Genomic DNA, 13,257 nt, shown 5'->3' with positions numbered 1-13,257 from the left:
TCAATATGATATTCATTTATGTGAATATCCTTCGGTAACAAATTTCTTTAAGACTTAAAATATAAAATATATTAGCAAAGTGCAACTTTGTTTCTCGATATAACAATGCATTGACTCTTCTGGAGTCTTCAATAATTTTCGTACTACCAAATCTAAAATTTAATTTTTCATAAATAGTAGTATCGATGAATATTTTCAAGCTAAACAAATATGTTTCTACAAAAAAAATCTTTTCGGTGGAACACAATAAAAAAATAGTAATAATTTATTTGTATGAGAATTAAAAGAGTAAAAATAAAGTATAACAAATTTTTTTTTTTATGTGGATTTAAGTAGAATTAGAAAATAAAATATAGTAACAATTAAAAGATTTTAAAATTAAAATCAATCAATTGATTTAAATATGTAACCGAATAATTAAAATCAATTTATGTTTGCAAGGAATAATTTGTTGTTTTTTTTTTTTTAAGAGCAAAGAATAATCATTATTATGAGAGGAAGAAAAAAAACGTTTGAACCATGCATTCAATCACGAGTTTAATATATCAATAATATCCATCCAATGTATGTACAACAATGGATATACAAAATATTCTTGAACTTTTTTTCTTTTCAAAGTTGCTACTTCAAGAGCATATTCAAGAGACATAAATAATTCTTCTATTGATTTCCTTTTAATTTTGGTTCACCTTATACCAAGATCAAATATATCATATAGATTGTAATCATGTTGTAAAATTTTGTAAGTTCTTCAGGAACTTAACAATATATCTCTATCAACAATGGCTATGGAAAATTACAATTTTCCAATCCTTCTGGAATACTTGATATTAAACTTTTGCTTATTCAAGAACTATATCTTTAGGGAAATTAAAATATTAGTTCTTCAAGAATTATACCACCAATATTTATAAACATTGATTATGAAAAATTGTTCTTGAGCGATACTACAAGAAATGCTTTAATATTGAATTTTAAGTTCTTCAAGAACTATACAAATAATTTTTCATTAACAATGGTTCGGGAAATTCATATTCTTTGAGTAATCCATCGGAGATCATTATTATTAAAGCATTAGTTCTTCAAGAACTATATCACAAGTGATCTTCATAATGATTAAGAATAATTTATTCCTTGTGCATTCAATTGGATTTTCCCTTTTTCTTCTTTAGTTCTTCAGGAACTAATTTGCCCACTTTTTACTCTTTTTTTTTTCATTATTTTTTTCACTTCTAGTGAGAAGCCGAAATTTTAAAATTAACACAGTCATGACTATTACCACGACCATGACCACAATTTTTTTTTTCATGGTAATCGTATGTTACTACATTCACTTCTGGGAATGGAGTAACATCAGTGGGTTAGATTTCATTCACTTCTGGGAATGATTTTTCATTCATTTATCATTGATATATACTATCATCAAATAATAAAATTAAGCAAATAATTAGATAAACATAGTAAACACAGTCTAATAAAAGATAATTCCAATTATTTTTATTAATACTAATATAATGTAACGTACTAAAATTTTATAATGCAAATTAAATAGTAACATAATGAAATTAATAATAATTATAATGTAACATATGCTATGAATGAGATTAATTAGTATCTTATTGAAAATAAATTGGAATATTTTTATGCTTTAGCTTTACAATAAGATGATACATATTAAATTATTATTATTATTTATTTTTAATCAGCATGATATGCATAGATTATATATACACTATTATTATTATTATTTTTATTATTATTATTATTATAACAATAAAAAAATAAATTCAATAAAAATTATAAATAGCCAAAACTCTAAAAAAATTTGATAAAGCTATCCTTCAGGGATGCATGTATATGTATTTTGAATTCTTCTGGAATTCATAAGAAATAATTTATAAGAAGTTCTTCAAGAACTATATAACATCATTATAATGTAAAATTAATCATTTATGCAATTCTTCAGGAATGCATACAACATCGAGTTCTTCAGGAACTGTATAACATATATTATAATGTAATAGGAATACATATATTGGTACAATCCTTCAGGGATGTGTCCCAATTGAATTCATCAAGATTTCATGGAGAATAAAATTTGGATTTTTAAGTTCTTTAAGAACTATATAATAGATCAAATCAGTTTTTTTTTTTTCAATCCTTCAGGGATTGATATTTTAGAAGCGTAGGTTTATGAATCTTCAGGATTCATATTTTAAAATTTCATCATACTATGAATCTTCAGGATTCATATTTTAAAAATTTCACTACGATACTTCTGGATCGTAGGCTGTGAATCAATATGAAAAAAAAAACGAAAAAAATAGAACAAAAAATACAAGAAATAAAATTATCACCTCTCATGGTTGCTATACCTTTCTAGAGAAGGGAGAGAGACTATCGTGCTGATAACGTGTTATGAACTATTTTTAGAGAATAGCTAGAATAGAGAAGAAGGAGAGAAAGGGAGAAGAGAAAGGAATAGACTATTGTATTGTTCTATTCAAGGTGTGTCTTTTACATTGTGAGATAGTCATATATATAGGAGATTACATGGGCCAAGAATATGGGCATAGACTAATGGGCATCCACATCTATATTATTCATAACATTTTTCATGTTTCTTCGTGTTTTTTAATCTCCACCTCTAAAACTCTTTTTTTTTTTTTTTTCCTAAATCAATTTTCTCTCCTTTTCAATGGATAATAGATATTTCAACATAATATCCACAAGACCGAACTCAAACTAACAATGTCAATATCGCTAAGTTAGATATCTTCATATGAGTACAAACTCAAAAGCTTTAAGGGGCAAAAGAGAGTTATAGGAGGAGGGGAAGTCTTCTTTACAAACTATTGCTCTCTCTTCCATAAAGAATGCAGATGATTTCTCTTCGGGCCCCCCGTGTTTCTTTTATACCCCCCAATATTCCAATTTTGCCCTTGTGAAAAATTCGGTTCGCAGAAACCGAATTTTTTCTAGTGCAAATTCAGAGTAAATTTCGGTTTTTAGAAACCGAAATTTGTTTTCAAGGCAAAAAAAAACTTCGGTTTCTACGAACCGAAGTTTTTTCGAGGGCAAAATTGGAAACTCAGGGGGGATAAAAGATTCACGGGGGGTGGGGAGAGAAAACATCAAGAATGCATGCCAACCTAACTCCAACAATAAAAAGCCGATAAAAAGCCCATCCCAATGAACAAAAAGCCCATAATAACCTCAACGTAACCCGCGCAATAATTCCGAAAAACCCTTGAATTTCGTCTTCCCGCTCGCCAAAGCCTTCAAAGTTTCCAAACCCTTAAAATATCTTTCCCTCACACACACACACACACACTCTCTCTCTCTCTCTCTCTCTCTCTCTCTCTCTCTCTCTCTCTCTCTCTCTCTCTCTCTCTCTAACACCATTTCTCAAATCTCTTCACATCCTTTTCTCTTCCCAGTCTCTTTCCGTCATGGCTAGTAAGCGCAAAACTAGGTCATCCTCCACCTCCTCCGGTGACGTCGTAGTCCTTACAGCCGATTCAAATTCCGCCAACACTCAAACTAAATCAACAAAAAAGACTAGGTCATCCTCCTCCGGCAACGCTCAGAAAAAATCTAGGAAGAAGACGAATCTGGATACTGCTTCTTCTGCTGTGGAAACGAATCAAGCAAGTGAAACTGTTCCAGTGATAGTTGACGGTAACGATGAGGAAGATGAAGTTTCGAGCTCCAGATTTCTTGGAGATCCGGTTCCTGACGAGGAAGCTAAACTGCGCTGGCCAAAACGGTACCAAGAGAAGGTAATTTTCCTTTTTCTGGATATGCATTTTAACGATTTGTAGAAAATTGATTATGATGTTTCAAAATTCTCTGTGATTTTAGTTTCTAAATGTTGCAGAATCTACAAATTGAACATGATATGTATGTTGAATAATCTATGAATTGAACATATTGTATGAAACTTCTATGTGATTTGTAGTTTGTAAATGTTGCAAAATCAACTAATTGAACATGATGAAAGTAAAATTAAAAATCAATTAGGTATAGTGAGTAAATGCAATAGTTCAATGGTGCTTAAATATAATCTATTGAATCTTGATTTGATTATCTATGCCTATTATCTCATTTAAATTATATTTTATTGTGTTTTGGGAAATGAAGAAATCTACTTGTTCAATGTCAAATATATTGAATTTTGATTTGATAACTCTGACCATTGTCCCTTTTTAATTCTATTTTAGGAAAAGAAATCCACGGGTTCACGGTCTAATAGGTAAGTTGTAAATTGTGAGAACTATTCCTTCACATTATTGAGATATCAACAAACAAATGTGTGCTTGACGAGATCTTCTAATGTTCTTTTGGTGTTGTTTTTATGCACAATAGTGATGATGAGGAAATTATTCGAGCTCGGTGTCACTACACTTCAGCTGAAGTTGACGAGAGTGTGATTTACAAACTCTTTGATGACGCTCATGTGCAAGTGAGTTCTAATGATTGAAGTCTTATGTCTGAGTTCAAATTTATTGTTGTATCATCACTTTTATACATGATCTAAGGGCTTGTTTGATTTCAAAAAGAACAAAAACTCATTTCAACCTTTTTTATGTTTACATGTAATGCAATAACAAGCATGCCCATTACATACTTTCACATTATACCCCCAATATTAGACCCTCTCAATCATCTATGTTGTCTTAGATATAGTCTTAGATATCTTGAATGATTAAATGTAGGTGTAGAATTAAATAAATGAGATTGGATTTGTGATTTTTTAGCCACTTCCGAGGTGTTGATCCCTACTCTGCTAATAATATGACTACAGAGGAGTGTTAACAACACTCTCTTTTGAACACTTTCTTTAATACTCACTCTCTAATTAGTTGAAATCAATGTGAATCCCTCACTTTAGAAATAGATCCCATATAAAGTGGAGACCCACATGAATTTCACGCAATTAAAAGTGAGTGTTTGAGAGTGCTCAAAAGAGAGTGTTGTTAGCACTCCTCTATGATTATATGCATCGGTCACAGTAAGATTAGAAGTATTAAGTTTGCCCTTTCTTATGTCACATAGTAAAAATATGCGCTAGCATACATGGCTGCAATCCAGCTATCATTTTATGCTGATGCTTCATTATCAAGATGAATTTTTCTTTGTCTTTGTTATTGAAATATGACATTAGATTTAATATCATGCCATGCTTGTAGTTGTGATGGTATATTACTATATGTTATATACAAACATGTGTTGATTTTTTTTTTTTTTAAAAATATTCAGGGGCCGGAAGGAGGTGACCATTACATTTGTAAAATCATTGAGATGTTTGAGGCGATTGATGGGCGATTGTACTTCACTGCACAATGGTATTATAGAGCAAAGGACACGGTAAGTCATCTTTTATGAGATCTTATTATATATACAAGATTCAATCACAATCATTGTTTCAACTGTGACTAATTTCTTTTTGGAAATGTGCTGTAATTGATTTAGTTTGAATACTTCTTACATTGCAGGCCATTAAAGACCTTGGATATCTTATTGAACCGAAGCGAGTTTTCTTTTCGGAAGTCCAGGATACTAACCCATTAGATTGTCTTGTTGAAAAGTTAAACATTGCCAGATTACAGCTAAATGTATGTTAGCAAGTTATCTTTTTCTTGTTACTCTTTTTAAGTTTTCAATTCTAATTATTTTTGTTAAGTTTAATTATTCTAGTGTTGTCTGAATTATTTAGTAATTTTAAATAGATATGTAATCAAACATAAACTGATTGAAACTCTGAGTTTGTCAATAATTTGTATTTCTCTAGTTTAGTAATGACTAAATTTATTTTCAGGTGGATTTTGATGCAATGAAGGAAGTTATTCCACCTTGTGATTATTACTGTGATACACTCTATCTTCTGCCTTACCTCACATTTGTTAAATTACCATCAGGTTAATTTTAATTTTGAACTTTTGGTGTAGCAGTAATTATTTTCCAATTTTAAACTTCTCATTTTAGTACAATTTTGCTACTCAGAAACTATAGAAAATGGCAGTGAGTCTTCATCCACCATTTCTTCAGAAACTGAAGTGAATGGAAGATACGAGGTTAACTCTAAAAATGCAAACGTTGATATTAGTGAAGAAAGGAAAGAACCAGAGCTGAAGTTGCTTGATTTGTATTCTGGATGTGGGGCAATGTCAACTGGATTGTGTCAAGGTGGAATTCTGTCCGGTTCGAATATTGTTACGGTGAGTTCTACTTTTTTTTGTATATTTGAAAACACTCAATTGAATTCTTTTTGTTTTGGTCTTTGTTTTGATTTATGTTTTCGATTGTCTTTTTAATAGAGATGGGCAGTTGATCTTAACCAACATGCTTGTGAGAGTCTTAAACTAAACCATCCGGAAACTGAGGTAATTTTGTATTATTCTGATTGTATGCATGCATGTCTGCTCCTTTTTATTTTAGGTTTCTTCCCTTACTTTTAATTAGACGAAAAGGACGAACTTATGATGATATCAATGATGTAAGGGGTCAACTTAAAATTTTTAAACATAGAGGACTGATTGAAAACTTAAAATAAATGTAAGACCACGATTAATCCTTCAAAATTTCTTATATAAAGCATCTCTCTTTTAAGTTTATGAAGTTCAAAATAACACATGATACATTAAAATTAAAATAATAGTTTGATAATTATAAACTTCATCAATGACTCTCTTATTAGATTAGACGCTCTAATAGCACTCTTTCAATACTAATCTGCACTCGAAGTAGAAATAATCTGGGATGTTGTGTTTTAATTAATATGATAATAAAACGCTTTTAATGCTGAATATTGATTATTGACGCTTTGTTGACTACTAATTAGGTTCGAAATGAAAGCGCAGAAATTTTCCTCTCATTGTTGAAAGAATGGGAGAAACTTTGTTGTTATTTCTCTTTGATCGATAGCAATGTGCCACATGACGAATACTTAAACCTCTTTAGTGCGGAAGAGGAAGATGAAGAGGCTGATGGGACTGATTGCGAAGAGAGTAACAATGAGGAAATCTTTGAAGTTGCAGAAGTGCACGATATACGTTTTGCTGAGGCAAATAAGGAAAACAAACCTGGGTTATACTTTAAGGTAGTCTATGATTACTTTGTCTATTTTTTTCCATCACTGCTAAAATAACTGTTTTTTTTTTGCTCTTTTTGCTTGGATTTAATTAATTTGATCATTTTATTTTTTTATATTACATATTAGGTTTCATGGAAGGGCTACGAATCTGATGAAGATAGCTGGGAACCCATTGATGGTTTGAGGTTAGTTACTAGTTTCCCAAAAAGAAACATACTATACAGCTTTGTGTATGTCTGAATTTAATTTTAGAAGAGATAATAGTATTTTGGGAAGTGTAGAGTTGATTTTGAAATGTTGGAGTGTTAATGAATAGAATTGATTTTACCTCAAAACTTGCTTTTAATTTGAAGATGCAATTTAGAGTTTTGACTCTTGAATTGTTATTTGCATAAATTTATTATTCAACTCATTTTTACTTAAATATATCTAAACGTATTTTTTTTTTATATTTAAATCACTTTAAAAAAATTACAAAACTCATTCAAAATTAATTGTTGCTACCACATAACCGAACATATGCTCATTATTCTTGCAAGCTCCATTAGAAGCATGGTTGTATGTTTTCCACATAAAAAGCAATAATTTATTTTGAAGTAGTTGAACATTTGTAGTATAATGTAATTGCAAATGATATTAATAATATTGTGGTTATTTTGCAATATTTTATCTTTGAAATGGTTTCATGCTTCATTTTAGTTTTTATTGTTTTCTCATCAGTATTTGCATAATTGAATGCTTTTTTGTTTGCCATGTATATGTATCTTGTTGAAATTCCCATGTGGTGAACACTGATCATTTAAACTGTCTATGCAACAGTAATTGTAAGGAAAGGATAAAAGATTTTGTGATTCGTGGCTTCAAGTCAAACATTCTACCATTGCCAGTAAGTTTGAAACGGTTTTGAAAAAATGTCTGGAAAACTGTATCATAGCTAATCATAAAATCTAAGAGTTATTAATTATTGTTGTTATGTAGGGATATGTGGATGTAGTATGCGGCGGACCTCCATGTCAAGGAATAAGTGGGTTCAACCGTTTTAGGAACAATAAAAATCCCTTACAAGACGAAAAGAATCAACAACTTGTTGTTTTTATGGACATTGTTAGTTATCTTCGACCGAGATTTACATTGATGGAGAACGTAGTCGATCTCGTAAAATTTTCAAACGGCTTTCTTGGAAGATATGCATTGGGCCGATTAGTGCAAATGAAATATCAAAGCCGTTTGGGAATTATGGCAGCCGGAGCTTACGGGCTTCCTCAATTTCGACTACGTGTCTTCATATGGGGGGCTGCACCTTCGGAGGTATTATTTGTTAGTGTGAAAGCCATGCATTAAATTAATCACTATTAACTTCACATCTTCTGAATGTTTATTGAACCGACAAGTCAATTTTCTCCTATCTTAACAAAATCTAATCAATATTAAACACATTAAATTCACATCTTGCATGTCTTTCTAATTACTTAATGAACCCTATCTTGTACTTTTTTTCTGAAACAATGAAGAGCAAATTTTTGTTTAGCTTCGGATGTGAGGAAAACTGTGGTTGAGCATGTGAATTTTGGTTTATATCTGGTAATTTATTTTTTTCTCAAGAATTACTGATAATAAAAACAAAAACAAGTTCAAATTGGTTCTATTTTACATAGGTTTCAAATTGTTTTCCATTTATTTTGAATTGGTTGGTTTGATTTTGAATCGGCTCCAATATGTCCTTTGTTAGTTTGTTAGTATTTGACATTTCATAGTTGGTCAATTAGGTTTGATATTCAAGTTATTTTTTATATTGAATTTTTGTTTTTATTTATATGTTGAATTGGAATTATTTATGCTTTGCAGAAGCTGCCTCAGTTTCCTCTTCCAACTCACGATGTTATAGTAAGAGGTTTTGTTCCTTCAGAGTTTGAGGTAAGTGTGTATTTTTAAGTGTGATTAACGCCTTTTATTGGAATAATGCTTCATGTACATTAGGAGCAAAAGATTTGATATGAATGATGTTTATAACGTTTGCAGGGCAGCACGGTTGCTTATAATGAAGGGCATACTGTTCATCTGCAAAACAAACTTATATTGAAAGATGCTATTTTTGACCTACCTCAGGTATATTTTATTCTTTTTATATTTTTCCTTGTAGGTTTTTTTATGGTCCTAGTTTTTGTGTCATTATATGCATTAATATTTTATTTTACTTTTTACAAATGTATTTAGATTGAGAATAGTGAGATTCGGGATGAAATTGAATATGACAAACCTCCTGAGACAGAGTTCCAACAGTTCATCAGATTAAGCAAAAGTGGTAATATGTTCTTAGACATTAATATTTTTTCGATATAGAATCTAACCCCATTTTTTCTTCACAACTTATATTTTAAAAGTAATATTTGTTAACATGAAATTAGCGTGGTTTAGATTGAATGTTCATTTATTTGATATATATTATCTGCATTTTTTCAGTAATATAATATTTTGCTTATGTAAGTGCTTTATATTACAATTTTTTTGAATTGGCTAAATATGAAAATTCTTGCACACTTAGTTTATCATATGAACTTACTCTCCAATGTAGCAATTTGTGATTTATTTAAGAAATGTGCAGAAATGTTGGGTATTTCAAATGAGATGAAGTCTTCAAAGTCATTCCTTCATGATCACCGTTCTTTACAACTGAATACCGATGATTATCAACGCGTGTGTCGGATCCCAAAGACGAAGGTATTTATTGATCCTTTGCCACAATTGTATTTCTTTAGAATGTTTGAGTTAGTTTTATTAACACACATTCCAACATGTTTCATTGTTTTTGTTGAAACTCAAATGGTTCAACTTATTTGTAGAGAGCCTGTTGGGATATTAAGAAGTTTGTTAACATTTTTGAATTATTTGTTAACAATGATTGTATATATATATATGTCAGGGAGCATGCTTTAGAGATTTACCTTGTGTTCGTGTGCGGGACAATGTAGTCGAATTGAATCCTGATGTCAAGCGTGAATATTTGCCTTCGGGAAAGCCACTGGTAATAATTCTTGGATTGTCAAAATTCTAAATTGCATTTGAATAGAATTGTTTATGCTCATTATCAAACCATTCATATTCATGAAATGTTTAGCAATCAAGTTTTTGCATTATAAATTATCAAGTTTCTTGCAATTTGATGCTTTAATCAACCCTACAGGTTCCGGATTATGCGATTTCTTTTGTGGGTGGAACTTCACGATTGTAAGTTTTAATCAAGAAATAATTTTGATTTGTTATTCTAAAGTGGTAGCTGAATTATTATTATTGTTATTAGGCCTTTTGCTCGATTATCGTGGGATGAAACTGTTCCAACTGTTGTCACAAGAGCAGAACCTCATAATCAGGTATATTTTTGTATTTTAAATTTTATTTGAAAATCACTGAACAAAAGACTTTGGAAAACATTATCATTATATCACATCTTATAGTTTTACTTTTAGAGTTAGTTTTCTTGTACCAAACGATGAGTTGAGAAGATCATAGAGAGAAACAAAATCTCTTTTGAAAATCTAGCATTGTTATTATTAGTTACAATTTAGTGTTTGCATGGAGGATGTGAATGGAAGTTTTGTGATATCAGACATGTATAATGCATTATGTGGATTTGATGAGGAAGATTATGATATAGATTGGAAGAGGATATGGAAATTGCAGGCGCCGGAAATGGTGAGATATTTTGTCTGGTTAATGAAGCATGGGAGGATTTTATCTGACTCTCAAGAGTAATATGTGAGTTTTGTGGTGATCTTCTGGAAACAATTTTACATGTTATTATGAGAGATTGTCCACTTGTAATTCCTTTGTGGTTAAATGTAGTTCATTATTGTGCAATTTAAGTATGGGACAGTAGACAAAATAAGGAGTTTCAATTTAAGTATGGAAGCTGGTTGGAATATTGAAGTGGATTGGAGAAATTTTTTGTCTATGGCCTGTCACATAATCATGCTAGTATGGTGATGAGAAGCATAAGGATTTATTGTATTGCTGACATATCTATCAGTACCAAGGGAACAGTTCAGCCAAGCTCTGGTGGTTTGGGTGAGTTTGAACATGGATGGAGCTTGTAGAGATGGTGGTTATGTTGGGTGTGGTGGAATTCTAAGAGGAAGTAACAGTGAATGGTTGGGAGGTTTCTCCAGATTTATTGGACAAAGTAGCGTTTACTTGGTGGAGTCGTGAGGAGATTTTTGAAGGACTTGTGTATGCTAGGAGGATAAAATTTAGAGCCATTGAGCTGCATATTGACTCACTTGTTGTGAAGGCTACAACTTTGAATGGGACTGGCGCATGGTCCCTTAGTGAGAAGATTCGGCGCTTACTAGAATTAGATTCAGATCTTGTGGTGCATCATTCTTACCAATTTGAAGATGCATTAACCAACTATGGTTGTTCGATGGATTCAGAAAGTGTTTTGTTTGATGTTTCTCCTAGTAATGTTAAGCACTTATTGCTTGCTGATTTGGTTTTTGGCATGTGTAAAATTTTCCGCATCAGACTTGCCTGATCCCTGATGAAACAAAACTTTTATTTATATTGTATATGCAACTTCCATGTTTTTCTGTGATGCGAATATCTTGTTGGCACTTCAAAATGAAAGTTTATATGACATCCTTGATTTTTGTTTTACTAGAAAATTTTGCATCCAGATCAAGATAGAGTATTATCAATACGTGAAAATGCCAGACTTCAAGGTTTTCCCGATTTCTATAAGCTATGTGGACCTGTCAAACAAAGGTAACTAGCAATCTTATTCTATTTGTAGTCATATGGTTTCTATGCTTACACCGGATGAATTTGAACTATGAATTCATTTATTACTTCATATCATTTCTTGATAAGTACTTCCCAACCATGATGGATAATGATATAATAGTTCGAATTAATGCATGTTATCTTGCTTCTCCAAATATCTATCTATTATATGGGTGTACTACATTGAAATAATTTTATATATTGTTATAGGTACATGCAAGTTGGGAATGCAGTTGCGGTTCCAGTTGCTCGAGCTTTAGGATATTGTCTTGGCCGTGCATTTCAAGGTGCTTCTGATGATGAGTCATTGTACACCTTGCCCGATAAGTTTCCTATGATCAAAGGACAAATTTCCTCTAAAATCTGAAGTTGTTTAGTGTCTATAATTAAAGGATGAGTTTCCTTTATATCATCCGAAACATTTGACAAATTTGTATGATCAATTGATCATCATTATTTTGTAACACTTAGTATTCTTCAACATTGTTATGTAACACTTCTGATATTGAATTTTTTAAATATATATGATATGATATTCAAGTGAATTCATCTTAATGAATTTACATTGTGATATAAAGGATTTTTGTTTTTTTGGTAAATTAAAAGGAGATAGTATTTTCTACCCAAAAAAAAAGGAATTAGAATTTATTTATATATTCTTTTCACCTTTTTGAATTTTGAAACCAATTGATTGCAAATAACATGTGTCTGGTGCAATTCCACTTGCATAGCTAGCGTTAATTGTGTATGATGTATCTAATTTAATTTATTTATCAATAAGTATAAGATCTATGGATGGCTTTGGTTTCATTATAAGAAATGAATATTGAGATTATAATATTTAGTGAATTCCTTGTTTGTGTTATCCCTTCAAAATTCAAGTTGAATTTTAACAAAAGAACACAATAGTTATTTCAAAAAAATAAAAAGTAAAAGAACACGATAAAATCAAGATACCAAATTTTGGACATCAAAATGGCATTCTAAAGAGTGATTTTTAACTCTAAAGTGCTGGTTTTGGACGATGTTATACATGGTATTATCTCCCTCTCTTGGAAGTGGTTTGCCAAGAAGAAAAAAGGGTGGTTGTTGCTCATTATATGAATGGAAAACTTGCCCCATGGATTGCATTGGTGCTTCTTTTGGTTTTTGGGTAACCTTACTTGTTAGGTTGTCGCTCGTTTTATATTTTTTGAGTCAACTATCCATTGTCCTTAATCCCGTGTTGTAGGTATAATATTATTTGTACTTCCTCCCATTTTTACACACACAAATATATATATATTATTTTGCTGTTAAAAAAAATGAGTGTTTATTTTTTTTTGTTAAATATATTTAACTAATGTATGTATCAATAAAAAAAATATATATTTAACCTGATTTGA

General features: G+C 30.9%; 1 protein-coding gene across 4 annotated transcripts; it reads left to right on the top strand.

Annotated features, from left to right (window-relative positions):
- The first annotated feature begins 3,152 nt into the window (after window positions 1-3,152).
- Window positions 3,153-12,417, top strand: LOC123915582 (DNA (cytosine-5)-methyltransferase CMT3-like). 4 transcript variants are annotated; one of them, XM_045966752.1, is made up of 21 exons: window positions 3,153-3,782; window positions 4,224-4,255; window positions 4,369-4,465; window positions 5,263-5,370; window positions 5,499-5,618; window positions 5,822-5,921; window positions 6,052-6,221; window positions 6,321-6,386; window positions 6,845-7,102; window positions 7,223-7,281; window positions 7,916-7,982; window positions 8,075-8,404; window positions 8,942-9,010; window positions 9,116-9,202; window positions 9,311-9,398; window positions 9,699-9,814; window positions 10,017-10,118; window positions 10,278-10,321; window positions 10,395-10,464; window positions 11,751-11,854; window positions 12,083-12,417. In XM_045966752.1, exons 1-21 carry the CDS (start codon window positions 3,453-3,455, stop codon window positions 12,237-12,239), a joined length of 2,574 nt encoding a protein of 857 aa, XP_045822708.1. In that variant the 5' UTR covers window positions 3,153-3,452; the 3' UTR covers window positions 12,240-12,417. The 4 variants fall into 4 exon arrangements, with proteins under 4 accessions (XP_045822708.1, XP_045822705.1, XP_045822706.1 ...); XM_045966749.1 differs by having other exon boundaries at window positions 3,154-3,782; window positions 6,007-6,221; XM_045966750.1 differs by having other exon boundaries at window positions 3,365-3,782; window positions 4,366-4,465.
- Window positions 12,418-13,257: the final 840 nt, after the last annotated feature.

This window comes from Trifolium pratense, linkage group LG3, assembly GCF_020283565.1.
Source record: "Trifolium pratense cultivar HEN17-A07 linkage group LG3, ARS_RC_1.1, whole genome shotgun sequence".
NCBI classification, from domain to species: Eukaryota; Viridiplantae; Streptophyta; class Magnoliopsida; order Fabales; family Fabaceae; genus Trifolium; species Trifolium pratense.
The sequence above is the reverse complement of the archived record's forward strand: the minus strand, read 5'-3'. Positions and strand labels throughout refer to the sequence as shown.